General features: G+C 38.8%; 1 protein-coding gene across 5 annotated transcripts in view; it reads left to right on the plus strand.

Annotated features, from left to right (window-relative positions):
• EPB41L5 (erythrocyte membrane protein band 4.1 like 5) overlaps positions 1–15,785 on the plus strand; it is a 169,626-nt gene that overhangs the window by 141,952 nt on the left and 11,889 nt on the right. For all 5 annotated transcript variants that reach the window (XM_004004756.6, XM_012140176.5, XM_012140185.5 and 2 more), the window contains exons 20-23: positions 983–1,047; positions 10,221–10,311; positions 12,197–12,271; positions 15,549–15,590. In XM_004004756.6, the coding sequence (XP_004004805.2) occupies positions 983–1,047; positions 10,221–10,311; positions 12,197–12,271; positions 15,549–15,590 (273 nt within the window). The remainder of the gene's footprint in view (positions 1–982; positions 1,048–10,220; positions 10,312–12,196; positions 12,272–15,548; positions 15,591–15,785) is intronic.

Below are 15,785 nucleotides of genomic sequence, written 5' to 3' on the forward strand. Positions count from 1 at the left end.
GATTCAAATGTCCATCAGCAAGGAAACAGATAAATAAACGGGCTACATCTGTAAAGTGGGAAGCTACTCAGTACGTAAAAAGGAATGTGTTAATGCATGCAACACCATGGGTGAACCTCAGAAACATCATGGCTCTCTAGAGGGAAGCACAGAAGACAGGTGTTATAAATCCATTTATATAAACTATAGTGCTGCAGCTACTGAAGCCCACGTACCTGGAGCCTGTGCTCCACAAGAGAAGCCACCACAATGAGAAGTCCATGCACTGCAACGAAGAGTAGCCCATGGCCACTGCAGCTAGAGGAAACCTGCATGCAGCACAAAAACCTGCCAGCCAGAAAAAGAGGACAGATCATGGCTGGCTGCGTGTGTGGGTTTTTGCTGGGATTGCATTGGAAACCTCAAGGGAACATGTAGGGGCAGGGGGCATGTTATATATGTTGATTGTAGTGTTAATTAGGTACCCCTGTATATTTTTCAGAATTCATCATCATACGTTGAAAATGTGTGGCATTTTGCTGTATGTAAATGATACCTCAATAAAATTAAGGGAAAAACTGACTTCTTCAGAAAGAGTTTTTAGAATTCTCTTCTGAAATATTCAGGGAAAAATAAAAAGCCAAATACACAGCTTAACATCTGTTTCTTCTTTTGATAAATTTGAAAAATTTTGGCATTGAATCTTTTTGGATTCTGTGTATATTGACCAACATACAGGTGGTGTCTTAAATCATGGAGAGCTGTCTTGTAAAGCATATGGATTTGCATACCTATATATTGAAATGGGCACTTGGTGTATGAGTTCAGGTGAATAGGACTGCACTGGGTGCAGTTAACTGATGTTTCCATGAATGAGGTATGATTACCTCTTTCTAGAACAGAAGCAAACTGGCATTTCTATTTTTACTGCAAAGGAATATAAATTTCTTCTTATTTTAGTATCATCGATAGAGATTTAATTTTTGTGATTTCCTTTTCTTAGGTTACAAGAGAAGATCACTTATTAAGTCATAAAAATGCCAGTGTTCAGGATGCTTCCGCAGACAGGTAGAGTGCTGGGGAGATGGAAGTAAACTGATATTCTTTTCCTCTTACCTTTCTTTGGGGGGTACTTTTTTTTCCCCTCTTTTCAAGTTTGTGACTGCATGGTTTCAGAGTATCTGTTGGAAAGATAGTTTGACTCACTCTTCTATCCATTAATACATAGCTTCTTAAGCCCTACTTTGAAGATACTCCTAATTAGTCTTTTTTCATTCTCATTCTTCAGCTGATTGAAACCTTTGAAGACATTTTTAATGTAAGGTACTTGATGAGGTATATGTGCAATATCTCTCAGGTGTGGCAGTTGTCTTGGTGCCATCCTGTCAGCACAATGGGTTGTTTCTATAAACTTTGTTTCTGCAGGCTCTCACGCGACGCACCCAGGTGTCTTTACAGTCCCCTTTGAGTTCTTTCTGCCTGTCTTTTCTTGTTGACTAATACACCATTTATTTATCTTACTAGATTTCTGCCCCCTGCTCTATGCCAGTTTGTTTTGTTCATCTCTCTGTATCTAGTGTTCTGTGCTTAGTTGGTGCTAAACATTGTTGAGTGAGTATTCTGATTAATGCTGTTCAGTTCCAGGTGCTGTCATCAACATAACACTTAAGTGCATGCTTTGTATAGAGGACTTTACAGTTAGTACTCAGCAAACTTACTCACTGGTGATCAGGGTACAACTGGAATTCCAGCTTAACCTTTTATTAATTCTAATGAATCAGTTTTCCCATATCATTTAAACATTATTTATTCATTTTGCTGCATCAGGTCTTAGTTGCAGCATGAGGGATCTTTGTCTTGTTAGGCGGGATCTTTCAGTGCAGCACATGGACTCACTAGTTGCGGTCCATGGACTTCAGTAGTTGCAGCACATGGGTTCGTTTGCCCTGTGGCATGTGGGATCTTAGTTCCCTAACCAGTGATCAAACCTGAGTCCCCTTCCTTGCAAGGTGGACTCTTTACCGCTGGACCACCAGGGAAGTCCGTTGCACATAACATTTTTAATACTACTGTTATTATTGAAGCCTTTAAGGGGAACTTAATCATAAACTTTTTTTGTGAAGAGGGGAATAATGAAGATGTAACTACCCAGTTGTTTGTCAGAAATTTCACCAAAGCTAGAAAGATGTTAGAATATCCAACTTCCAGATTTATTTTTCTTCATGGCTGTTGGTGTTTTGATTATCTATTTTCCTTCCAACATTTGAGATGGATCCTTTAAAGCAGAAATCCCCAACCTTTTTGGTTCCACGGACCAGTTCCATGGAAGACAATTTTTCCATGAACCAGGGGTAGGGGGGATGGTTTCGGGATGATTCAAGCACATTACATTTATTGTTCACTTTATTTCTATTATTATTACATTAGTTCTGCCTCAGATCATCAGGCATTAGATCCCAGAGGTTGGGGACCCCTGCTTTAAAGAATACTCACGTTCTTATATACTTTTATGTAAACTTGGGTCTGTTTCTGGGTCTTTTCCTTTCCAGTTACTCTGATTTTTCTTCCCCTTGCCATACTAGACTTTTAAAAAATTGCTGTACCCCGCTTCTAAAAGGGAATATTTCAGGCATACAGAAAGCTTTAGAGATTGCATAATACATGTCTGTGCACCAGCTGTCAAGCTTTGTCACATTTTCCTATTTTGCTATAGTAGACTTAGATCATTTTTCTTTTATCTTTTTTATAAAGTTATCGTTCCCGTGCATTTACACTTTATAGGTGTGCAATGTAGTGCTTTTTAGTACTTTGACAGAGTTGTGCAACCCTTACCACTGTTAATTCCGTAATACTGTCATCACACCTAAAAGAAGCATTCTCCCTGTATGAGTCTCTCTACTTCTTTGTCCAGCACCTGGCAACCACCCATCTGCTTCCTGCCTGTACTGGATTTTCCTATTTTGGATGGTTCGTATAACTGGAATTGTACAAATATGTGCAAATATGTCTGACTTTTTTCATTTAGCATAATGTTTTCAAGGTGTACTCATGTAGCATGTTTCGGTACTTCATAGCTGAATGATAGTCGATTGTGTAGATATGCCATATTTTGTTGATCCATGTGTCGATGGATATTTCCGTTGTTTGTTGTTTAATCACTAAGTCATGTCCAACTCTTTTTGCAACCCCATGGACTGTACCTTGCCAGGCTCCTCTGTGCATGGGATTTCCCAGGCAAGAATACTGGAGTGGGTTGCCGTTTCCTTCTCCAGGGGATCTTCCTCACCCAGGGATGGAACCTGCCTCTCCTGCACTGGCAGGTGAATTGTTTACCACTGAGCCACCTGGGAAGCCTTTGTTGTTTCTACTTTGTGGCTATTTTGAATAAGGTAGTTCTTGAATATTTACATACAAAAAATTTGTAGACTTGCTTTCAGTTCTCTTTAATATGTGCCCAGGAGGGTTGTTGCTCAGTGGTAACTATTTTTAGCTTACTGAAGACCTGCCAAACTATCTTCCAAGGCAGCTGTGACATTTTCCAGTCCCATCCGCAATGTATGATCATTTCTGTTTCTCAATATCCTTGCCAGTGTTTATTATTCTCCATTTTAAAAATTATACCCATCCCAGTGAATATGAGCTACAAAACCCTTTGTGGTTTTAATTTTCATTTACCTTAAGAGTAATGATGTTATTGTATGGCAGAAACCAATACAACATCGTAATGCAATTATCCTCCAATTTAAAAAAAAATAATGATATTGAACATTTTTTCTGCTTTGAAGAAATTTCTGTTCAAATCATTTGTTTTTGTAATAACAGCTTTATTAAGATAAAATTCAAATACTATGCAATGCACTTCACCCATTTACAGTGTACAGTTCAGTGGTTTTTGTTTTGATATATCTGAATTTTAAAATCTTTTTTAAAAATTTATTTATTTTTTATTGAAGGATAATCGCTTTATAATATTGCTTTGGTTTCTGCCATACATCAACATAAATTAGCCATAGATATACATATGTCTCCCCCCTCTTGACCTTCCCTCCCACCTTCCCCCACCACTCTAGGTTGCTGCAGAGCCCTGGTTCGAGTTCCCTGAGTCATATAGCAAATTTCCACTGGCTGTCTGTCTATTCTGTATGGTAGTGTATACGGCTCCATGCTACTGTCTCCATTTGTCCCACCCTCTCCTTCCTCCCTGCCACCCATGTCCGTAAGTCTGTTATCCATGTCTGCGTCTCCATTGCTGCCCTGCCAATAGGTTCATTGACACCATCTTTCTAGATTCCATATATGTGCATTAATCTACGATGTTTGTTTTTCTCTCTCTGACTCACTTCACTCTGTGTAATAGGCTCTAGGTTCATCCACCTGATTAGAATAGACTCAGATTCATTCCTTTTTATGGCTGAGTACTATTCCAGTGTATCTACGTACCACAGCTTCTCTATCCATTCATCTATCAATGGACATCTGGGTTGCTTCTGTGTCCTGGCTATTGTAAATAGTGCTGCAGTGAACACTGGGGGTACACATGTCCTTTTGAATTTTGGTTTCCTCAGGTAAATGCCTAGAAGTGGTATTGCTGGGTCATATGGTAGTTTTATTCCTAGTTTTTAAAACAGTCTCCATACTGTCTTCTGTAGTGGCTGTATCAGTTTACATTCCCACCGACATTGGAGGGTTTATCTATTTATTTACTTTTGGCCTTGTTGGGGGTCTTCATTGCTGTGCCTGGGCTCTCTCTAGTTGCACTGAGTGGGGGCTACTCTCTAGTTGTGGTGCACGGACTTCTCACTACAGTGGCTTTTTTTGTTGTAGAGCATGGGCTCAGTGGTTGTGACTCTCAGGCTCTAGAACATGGGCTCAGTGGTTGTGGTACATGGGCTTTGTTGCTCTGTGGCATGTGGGATCTTCCTGGATCAGGGATCGAACTGGTGTTGCCTACATTTCGAGGCAGATTCCTAACCGCTGGACCGCCAGAGAAGCCCACGGTTTCTTCATTTTAACTGCCACAGTATATTCATTCTTTTACTAAAGGACAAATAAATGCTTGTTACAAGTTAACATTGTACATGTTCTTCCATATACACATATGTTGTAAGGATTTTTTCATTTGCTTTCTGTGTTTTGTAGCAGTGTAAACTACATAGGACTAATCTCTCTTTTTTTGGTTTGGCCTCAGGATTCTTATTCATTGATTTACAATATTATATTTGTTTTAGGTGTACAATGTAATGATTAAATATTTTTATGGATTATATTTTTACAATTATAAATTATTGGTTATATTTATATTCTTGTAACTTATGTATTTTATACATAGTTAAGTTGCTCAGTCATGTCTGACTCTGCGACCCCATGGACCACAGCACACCAGGCCTCCTGTCCATCACCAACTCCCAGAGTTTACCCAAACTCTTGTCCATTGAGTCAGTGATGCCATCCAGCCATCTCATCCTCTGTCATCCCCTTCTCCTCCTGCCTTCAATCTTTCCTAGCATCAGGGTCTTTTCAAATGAGTCAGCTCTTCCCATCAGGTGGCCAACGTATTGGAGTTTCAACTTCAACATCAGTCCTTCCAGTGAACATCCAGGACTGACCTCCTTTAGGATAGACTGGTTGGATCTCCTTGCAGTCCAAGGGACTCTCAAGAGTCTTCTCCAACACAACAGTTCAAAAGCATCAATTCTTCAGCACTCAGCTTTCTTTACAGTCCAACTCTCACATCCACTACTTGACTACTGGAAAAACCGTAGCCTTGACTAGATGGACCTTGGTTGGCAAAGTAATGTCTCTGCTTTTTAATATGCTGTCTAGGTTGGTCATAACTTTCCTTCCAAGGAGTAAAGCATCTTTTATACATAATAGTTTCTGCTTATTGATTTCCTACCACTATCCACCCCCTCCTCACTTAGCTCATCTCACTGGTAACCTCTAGTTCTCTATACCTGCAAACTGCTTTCTGACTTACTTCACTTATATATTCATTTGTTTGTTAATTTTTTTAGATTTCACATGTAAGTGATAAAGTACAGTATTTGTCTTTCTCTGACTTATTTCACTAAACATAATACCCTCTAGGTGCATCCATGTTGTTGCAAATTTTCATTTTTATGGCTGAGTAATATTCCATTACATATATACACACCACATTTTCTTTATCCATTCATCTTGATGAACACTTAGGTCACTTCTATATCTTAGTTATTGTAAATAACCCTGCTGTAAACACTGAGGGGGCACATATCTTGTTAAATTAGTGTTTTTTTTCCTTCAGATATACACTCAGAATTGCTGGATCATATAATAGTTCCAGTTTGTTTTTTTGAGGAGCTGCCGTACTGTTTTCCATAGTGGCTGCAACAGCTTCCATTCCCACCAGCAGGGAATTTCCACCAACAGGGAATTCCCACATCCTTTCCAGCATTTGTTATTTCTGTTCTTTTTGATGATAGCCATGCTGACAGGTGTGCGGTGATGTCTCATTGTGGTTTTGGTTTGCATTTCCCTGATGAGCAGAGACGTTGAGCATCTTTTCGTGTACCTGTTGCCTATTTGTATATATCTTCTCCGGAAAAATGTCTGTCACATCCTTTGCCCACTTCACCACCAACCCCCGCCCCCCACTGCCCACGCTCGATTTTAATTGGTTTATTTGTTTTTATTAAATAGAGATGTTTGAACCATTTCTGTTTTGAGTATTAACCCCATACTGGTCGTAGCATTTGTAGATATTTTTTCATTCTGTTTTCTTCATTTTGTCAGTGGTTTCCTTTGCACTACAAAAGCTTTTAAGTTTAAGTAGATCTCATTGTTTATATTTTTGCTTTTGTTTCCTTTGCTTTGAGACAGATCCAAAAAAAATATTGCTACCTTTTATGTCAAAGAGCGTTCTGCCTGTGTTTTCTGCTAGTTTTATGGTTTCTGGTCTTACCTTTATTTTTTTAATCTGTTTTGGGTTTATTTTTGTATATGGTATGAGATGTTCTAATTTCATTTTTACATGCAGCTGTCCAGGTTTCCAGCTGCTGTTATTGAAAAGACTGTCTCTTCCCTGCTGTATGTTCTTGCTTCCTTTATTTTGGCTTAATTGACCAAAAGTGCATGGCTTTATTTCTGGGCGCTCTATTCTGTTCCATTGATATATATGTCTGTTTTTATGCCAGTACTATACTATTTTGATGACTGTAGCTTAATGGTATAGCTTGAAGTCAGGGAGTGTGACTCCTCTAGCTGTATTCTTTTTTTCTTGATTACTTTGGCGATTTGGAGTCCTTCATATAAATTTCCATATAAATTTTATGCCCCAACCACTAATGCCAAAGAAGTTGAACAGTTCTGTGAAGACGTACAAGAGCTTCTAGAACTAAAACCAAAAAAAGATGTCCTTTTGATCGTAGGGGAATGGAATGCAAAAGTAGGAAGTCAAGAGATTCCTGGAGTAACAGGCAAGTTTGGCCTTGGAATACGGAATGAAGCAGGGCAAAAACAGTTTTGCAAAGTGAACACACTGGTCATAGCAAACACCCTCTTCCAACATCACAAGAGATGCCTGTACACATGGACATCACCAGATGGTCAGTATTAAAATCAGATTGATCATATTCTTTGCAGATGAAAATGGAGAAGCAGTATACAGTCAGCAAAAACAAGACCGGGAGCTGACTGTGGCTCAGATCATGAACTCCTTATTGCCAAATTCAGACTGAAATTGAAGAAAGTAGGGAAAACCACTAGACCATTCAGGTGTGACCTAAATCAAATCCCTTATGATTATATCGTGGAAGAGACAGATAGTTTAAAGGGATTATATCTGACGGACAGAGTGCCTGATGAACTATGGACGGAGGTTCGTAAGATTGTACAGGAGGCAGTGATCAAAACTATCCCCAAGAAGAAGAAATGCAAAAAGGCAAATGGTTGTCTGAGGAGGCCTTACAAATAGCTGAGAAAAGAAGAGAAGCAAAAGGCAAAGGAGAAAATGAAAGATAAACCCTCTGAATGCAGAGTTCCAAAGATCAGCAAGGAGAGAGAAGAAAGCCTTCATCAGTGATCAATGCAAAGAAATAGAGGAAAACAATAGAATGGGAAAGACTAGAGATCTCTTCAAGAAAATTAGATACCAAGGGAACATTTTATGCAAAGATGGGCACAATAAAGGACAGAAATGGTATGGGCATAACAGAAGCAGAAGATACTAAGAAGAGGTGATAAGAATATACAGAAGAACTATACAAAAAAGATCTTAATGACCCAGATAAACACAATGGTATGATCACTCACCTAGAGCCAGACATCCTGGAGTGCAGTCAAGTGGACATTAGGAAACATGACTGTGAACAAAGCTAGTGGAGGTGATGGAATTCCAGCTGATCTATTTCAAATCCTACAAGATAATGCTGTAAAAGTGCTGTACTCAATATGCCAGCAGATTTGGAAAACTCAGCAGTGGCCACAGGACTGGAAAAGGTCAGGTTTCATTCCAATCCCAAAGGCAATGCCAAGAATGATCAAACTATGACACAATTGCATTAATTTCACACTCTAGCTAAATAATGCTCAAAATTCTCCAAGCTAGGCTTCAACAGTCCTGAACCAAGAATTTCCAGATGTTCAAGATGAATTTAGAAAAGGCAGAGGAACCAGATCCAATGCCAGTATCCATTGGATCATATAAAAAGCAAAAGAATGCCAGAAAAACATCTACTTCTGCTTCATTGACTACGCTAAAGCCTTCGACTGTGTGGATCACAATAAACTGTGGAAAATTCTTAAAGAGATGGGAATAGCAGACCACCTTACCTACCTCCTGAGAAACCTGTATGCAGATCAAGAAGCAGCAGAACCAGACATGAAACAACAGACTGATTTCAAATTGGGAAAGGAGTACGTCAAGGCTGTTTATTGTCACCCTGCTTATTTAACTTATATGCAGAGTGCATCATGCCTAATGCCAGACTGAATGAAGCAGAAACTGGAATCAAGATTCCTGGGAGAAGTACCAATAACCTCAGATATGCAGATGATACCACCTTTTTTAATGGCAGAAAATGAAAAGAAACTGAAAGAGTGTCTTGATGAAAGTGAAAGAGGAGAGTGAAAAAGCTGGCTTAAAACTCAACATTCAAAAAGCTAAGATCACATGAAGTCCCATCACTTCATGGCAAGTATATGGGGAAACAGTGGAAACAGTGAGAGGCTTTATTTTCTTGGGCTCCAAAATCACTGCAGATGGTAATTGCAGCCATGAAATTAAAAGACGCTTGCTTCTTGGAAGAAAAGCTATGACCACTGTAGACAGCATATTAAAAAGCAGAGACATTACTTTACTGACAAGTTCCGTATACTCAAAGCTATGGTTTTTCCAGTAGTCGCGTGTGGATATGAGAGTTGGACCATAAAGAAAGCTGAGCGCTGAAGAACTGATGCTTTTGAACTGTGGTGCTGGAGAAGACTCTTGAGAGTCCCTTGGACTGCAAGGAGATCCAACCAGTCAATCCTAAACGAAATCAGTCCTGAATATTCATTGGAAGGACTGATGCTGAAGCTGAAGCTCCAATACTTTGGTCACCTGATGAGAAGAACTGACTCATTGGAAAAGACCCTGATGCTGAGAAGGATTGAAGTCAGGAGGAGAAGGGGATGACAGAGGATGAGATGGTGGGATGGCATCACTGACTTGACGGACCTTAGTTTGAGCAAACTCAGGGAGATGGTGAAGGACAGGGAAGACTGGCGTGCTGCAGTCCATGAGGTCGCAAAGAGTCAGATAGACTGAGCAACTGAACAACAACAGTGTTTCCATCTATATTTTAGGATTACTTGTCCTAGTTCTGTGTAAAGGCCTGATAGGCATTTTGATAGGGATTACATTAAATCTGTAGATAGCTTTGGATAGTGTGGACATTTGGCAATATTAATTCTTCTAAGACATGAACATGGGATATCTTTCCATTTCTTTGCATCATCTTCAGATTCTTTCATTCATTTCAGAATACAGTTTTCAAAATAAAGGTCTTTCACCTCCTTGATTAGGTTTATTCCTAGATATTTTATTATTAGTACAGTTCTAAATGGGATTGTTTTCTTGATATCTCTTTTTGATAATTTGTGTGTTGAAAAGCAGGATTTATTTCTTAAAGAGTTCGTTTTTCTTCTTCCTGAGGAGGCTGCTTGTGACCCCTGTGTCACTTCTATCAGTCCTCCATGATGTGAACATACCTTTCTCTTCCTAGTGGTAAATTAAATGAGAACACTGTGCCCGTCCGTGGAGACTCTCTGGCTCTGATGCGAACCACACCTGCAGAAAGTGGGTCTGCTCTAAAGGTAACAATTACTGCCACTTTTTAAGGTTTCTCCTCACATTCTACTGAGTTGAATCTTGGTTTTACAGGACATCTGGTGAGTTCTGATGGACACCAGAACTTAAGCTGTGAAAAAAGCACTGAACCTCACTTCTCTAGGGAGAATCCTATGATCAAATCCTATTGTCAAACCCTATTGTCAAACCCAGGAGTAGCTCAGGGTTTCTTCTCCATATTTGAGTTATTTGTTGTTATTTTGTCTTTTAGATGATCTCTTATTTTTGGTTTTGTATGCTGATTCTACTTCCCTAGTGTCTGAAACAGAACACTGCACATAGTAGGCAGTAAATAAGTATTAATTGATCAAAAGTAACATTCTGAAATTGTGTTATAACCAGCTTATCTCAAATCCTACCTTTCTTGTATCCACTTGTCATACACCCATTATTTAGTTGCTGACTTGTGTCCGAGTCTTTTTGCAACCCCATGGACTGTCACCCACCAGGCTCCTCTGTCCGTGAGATTTTTTAGGCAAGAAAACTGGAGTGCTTTCCCATTTCCTTCTCCAGGGGATCTTTCTGACCCAAGTATCAAACCTGCAGGTGGATTCTTTACCACTGAGTCACCTGGGAGGCCCCACATACCCCTACCAGTTCAGAAATCATAGAAACCCAGTTCATTGCCCTGGGAATGTTTTAATTTGCAATTTAAGCAACAAATTATTTTTGTAAATGAACAGTTACCATTTGTTCTTGTATTGCATAAGCACATTTATCATAGAAATTTACCAAATATTTTATAAAAAGAAAAAAATTAGCAATTACTTGTATTCCCACTAGTCAAAAACTTTGGTGTTTTAAAAAAGGAACCTAAAATATTTTCAATCCGGAGATTCCTTTCTGCTAATGAAAATCCTAAAATGATATGTTGACATGTTTAATCATTGAAAATCATTAGGTAGAACCTCAGATGTGTTTTGAAACAGAGAAGGACATTTGTCCTCCAAATTTATTGCATATTGTGTACCAGGATAGCATGCTAGGCTTTGAAAATTAAAAAATGACTGAGACACGGCCTCTTCTTTCAAACTGCTTTATAGTACAGTTGGAGAGAGGATTTTAATACATTGTGGTGGAGATATGCACAGGCTCTTTCGGGGCTCACTAGGTCACACAGGGTAAGAAGGAGTGGGATAGGAGGAGGGAGATATGAGAAGGGAGAGGACAGTTACTTCATATGTGGGATTAAAATTCAGTTAACACTGAACTGGAGATGTACCATGGCCTGAGGACAGACAGACAGAAATGTATAAATAAAGGGTACACCGTGGGTACTTACTCTCTTATTTCCAGACTTGAATTTCATCTTTTATCCTTTTAACATTCTTCCTGTGCATTCCCCCAACACATACACACGCACTGCTGTACAGAACCCTGTTTGTATAAGGTACTTCAAATATTGATTAGACAAAAGTATTAAAGTTTGTGGGGGAAATTTACATTACACTCCTTTGTGAACATTAGAGCACCCACACGTGTGAATAAAGAAGCACTGGGAGTTCAGGCCCCTCCTTACTTGCTGGCTCCTTGCTGGCTGAACCTTTTACCTCCATTCTCTAGTTCAAGAGCTGAGAGCCAGGACAGTCCTAAACCCTACCCAAGTCTTGTCTTACCAGAAGGAATAACTGTATTAAAATTCACAAAACCCTTGAGTGTTTTAAAGTTCTGACTGTAGGCTAGGTTCTCTCCAACACAAGTGAAATCACTGATAACTATGGCTCCTGAATGTCCCCATTTGTTTTAAGATTAACACCAACCAGGCATGGGTCCAAATTATACACTGCAAGGATATGGGAAAAACTGGTGATTAATGGGTCATTTGACATCTGTGTATCTTGTCTTCCACAGGATGCTACAGATGAACTGGATGCCTTGCTGTTGTCTCTAACTGAGAATCTCCTTGACCACACAGCCACACCTCAGGTAAAGATGCTTTAAAACAGGAAGATGGAAAAGTATTTCTGTTTGAAATTGTCCCTGCTAGATTCCAATTTTTACCTTGTCTATAATTTAGTAAGACTTTTCATTTCATGAATTTATATTTCAGTAACCACGTAGCATTGCTTTTCCATACTAAGTTCTGCCAACTTGAATCTGTGTGTCATTACATAACCACGTGTTAACTGTGAACCTATTTGTAACTAAAGTGAAAGTCCCTCAGTTGTGTCTGACTCTTTGCAACCCCATAGACTGTAACCTACCAGGCTCCTCTATCCATGGAATTCTCCAGGCAAGAATATTGGAATGGGTAGCCGTTCCCTTCTCCAGGGATCTTCCCAACCCAGGGATTGAACCCGGGTCTGCCACATTGCAGGCGGATTCTTTAATTATCTGAGCTACTAGTGAAGCCCAAGAATACTGAAGTGGGTAGCCTATCCCTCCTTCAGGGGATCCTGCCAACCCAGGAATTGAACCAGGGTCTCCTACATTACAGGAGGGTTCTTTACCAGCTGAGCTACCAGAGAAGCTCTTTTCATCCTATGAAACAGCATGAGAGGAACATGTGGGGGTAAACCAGCTTCTAAAGAGTTCAGACAATAAAGAATTTTAATTGAAAAATAAAACATTTACAGAAAGATGGAATCATAAGAATGGTTGACATTAAACACATTGATCTTTATTTGAGTTTGGGAGATACTGTGTTAAGTTCTGTGTGTGCATGCTAAGCCATGCCCAACTGTGAGCATGACACAAATAAAAAACAGTCCCTTCCCTCCAGAGACATGGAGACTAGTTGGGATGGAAGGTACACAGAAGCCTCATTTAGTGCCTAATGACTCATGTACTGGGACTGCTGTGACATCACCTGAAGGCTTGGAAGTACAGGTGGTATCAGGTGTGTGTGTGTGCGCATCACTGGAGAGCGTAAAAAAAGCACAGATCACTGGTCTCCACCCTCAGAGTTTCTGACATGGTGTGTGTGGGGTGGAGCCTGAGAAGCTGCATTTCTGACCGCTCCCGGGGGTTCAGATGTGGGCCAGGAACCACCAGCTGATATCAATAAAGAGACTTTACCAGATGCACAAACAGAAAATATAAGGGATGTTGGCAGTATTGGGCCACAATAATCCTTTAACCAGATAAAAGAGGTAACTTCTAAGACTAATAAAAGATAGCCTGAAGCTGAAGAAGGAATCCTTGGGGCCCAGCTCAGAACACTTACTGTGTGACTATGCTTTCTCGCAGGTGGGTGGGTGATACAGTGATGAAAATGAATTTCATTAAAAGCATTTTCTATCACTAGTATATTTTTACTTCCCTGCAAATTGAAATGTTCTCTTTGTTTTAAATAAAAATATAGAATATGATTCATTTTAGATTCTGCATATAAGCTTTCCTATAATTTATAGTTATTAGAACTGTAATACTCTTCTACTAAATTGAGCTTTTTAAGTGATTTTGATATGTGATGAGGCCAGTCCAGCATCATTATGCTGATATTTTGCTGGTTTTGATTGTTAGTTCTTTCAGATGGTTTTTAGAATAACTTTGTCAAGTTTCACTCCCTTGAAAGCCTTTGAAGTTTCAATTATGACTGTATTAAATCCATAAATTAACTTGAGGAAAGAACTGATATGTTTGTGATTATCTTCTTGGCCAAGAGTATGTTTTTCTCATCCAAGATTTCCTGTTTCTCCTAAAAGTTATGTAGTTATAGTCTCCCAATATAAATTTTTTGTTTTCCTATTTTTGTTGTTTCCAGACCCTTTATGGTTTTTTTGCTAGTAAGATTTTTTACCCATTAAAGAATTTAGGACTTAACAGAGAACAGTCTGTAATGTCCTCTACAAGTCTTCTCTGTTCTTTGTTAGGTTAAGTCTTAAATGCTTTATAGTTTTGTTGATGTTGTGAATAGTATTTAATTTTTTACTATTGAATTTGTAAGTTGATTTTGTGTTTAGGAAACTTGCTGAGTTATTTTCAGTAGTCATTCTGCTGATTCTCTCAAATATTCTGTCAGTTTTGGGAGTGTGTTTAGTATCTCTGTCTGCAATTATTGGTTAATCCATTTCTTAACCTATTGTTGGATCTTTCAATTTTGTGTGTATTTTGAAGATAGATGCATGTTTGTTGATTGTAATTATACTTTCTTGAGCTCCTTTTAACACTTTATAGCACCCTTCTTTGTCCCTTTTTTCCTCTCTTTATTTCCCTTTTGATTGATAAAAATTTGACTACGTAGCTTGAAGTTTGAATTGCCTTAAGTCGAATTTTCTATTAATTTATTTTCAGTTATTTTGGATCTGTTTGTTTTAAGTGGACCTGTTGTAAACAGCATTTTGTTGGATCTTGTTTTTTATTTACATCTTATTCGAAAGTCTCTATGCTTTGATTGAGTTTAAATCCACTTATATTTACTGTAATTATTGTTATTATAGGACTTCTTTCTGCCAAACCATTTTTTGTTTACTTTTACTGTACTTCTTTTCTCTCTTTTATTTTCTATGGTTAAAAGTTCATTTCTTCATGTTTGTGGGAAAGTCATATTTTATATATTTTAAAAATATTTATTTTTTATTAATTTGGCTGTGCCTTGTCTTAGTTGTGGCATGTGGGATCTAGTTTCCTGACCAGGCATAGAACCTGGGCCCCTTGCATTAGAAGCATGGAGTCTTAGCCACTGGACCACCAAGGGAAGTCCCTTTATTTTGTGTTTTTATTCTTTTGGCAGTTACCTAAATTACTAAGACCTGGACTTATATTAATTTTTTCTTATCAGAATGGCACCAGTGCAAGGGCCAGTCTGAGTTTCCATAAAACAGGGAGAGTTGGGAGTTCATTAGATGACTGTTCTACACATAAAAGTGAGATCTAGAAAGACTGTAACAAAGGCCCTATGAGTCAGTAGTGTGGGTGTTTTTACTCTGTGTGCTGCATGCAGAATTAGAAAATGGACTGTGTAGAGACAGGTTTGTTTTCTGTGTACTTTCTTTTTTGCTGTTTCATTTGAATTAGTCACAGGCCCCTGTTCAAGAAGGCTGTGATCATTTGTAATGAACTGAAATGAAATTTCAGAAAGTAGATGTTAAATGGAACGCTAGGATTGGGGAAATCCTAGTGAATGACCTGAAAGCAGTAGCAGCATTCGGATTCCACCCCCACCCACGCATTTGACAGCAGAAGAAAGCATTATGAGTGTAATTATAAAAACTCGGTCTTCCCTAAAAATAAATAACACGTGTATGCACGTTTTTTTCAGGTGTCTTCAACGTCAGTGATCACACCCCGTTGGATTGTGCCAGTAAGTTAATGATATTTAGAATTTTTCTTTCTGTTCCCCTTACAGAATGAGGCCTGAAGCAGTACCAGGTTCTTACTTTTCCTTGAAAACCTGGGGTCATCATCAAAGCTCTTTTAATTAAAGTTACTGGCTTCAAACTAGTGATTTAACTTTTCTGTTTGTAAATGTGTAAGGGTGCTAACAAAAATAAAAATA

Source organism: Ovis aries, chromosome 2 (genome assembly GCF_016772045.2).
Source record: "Ovis aries strain OAR_USU_Benz2616 breed Rambouillet chromosome 2, ARS-UI_Ramb_v3.0, whole genome shotgun sequence".
NCBI classification, from domain to species: Eukaryota; Metazoa; Chordata; class Mammalia; order Artiodactyla; family Bovidae; genus Ovis; species Ovis aries.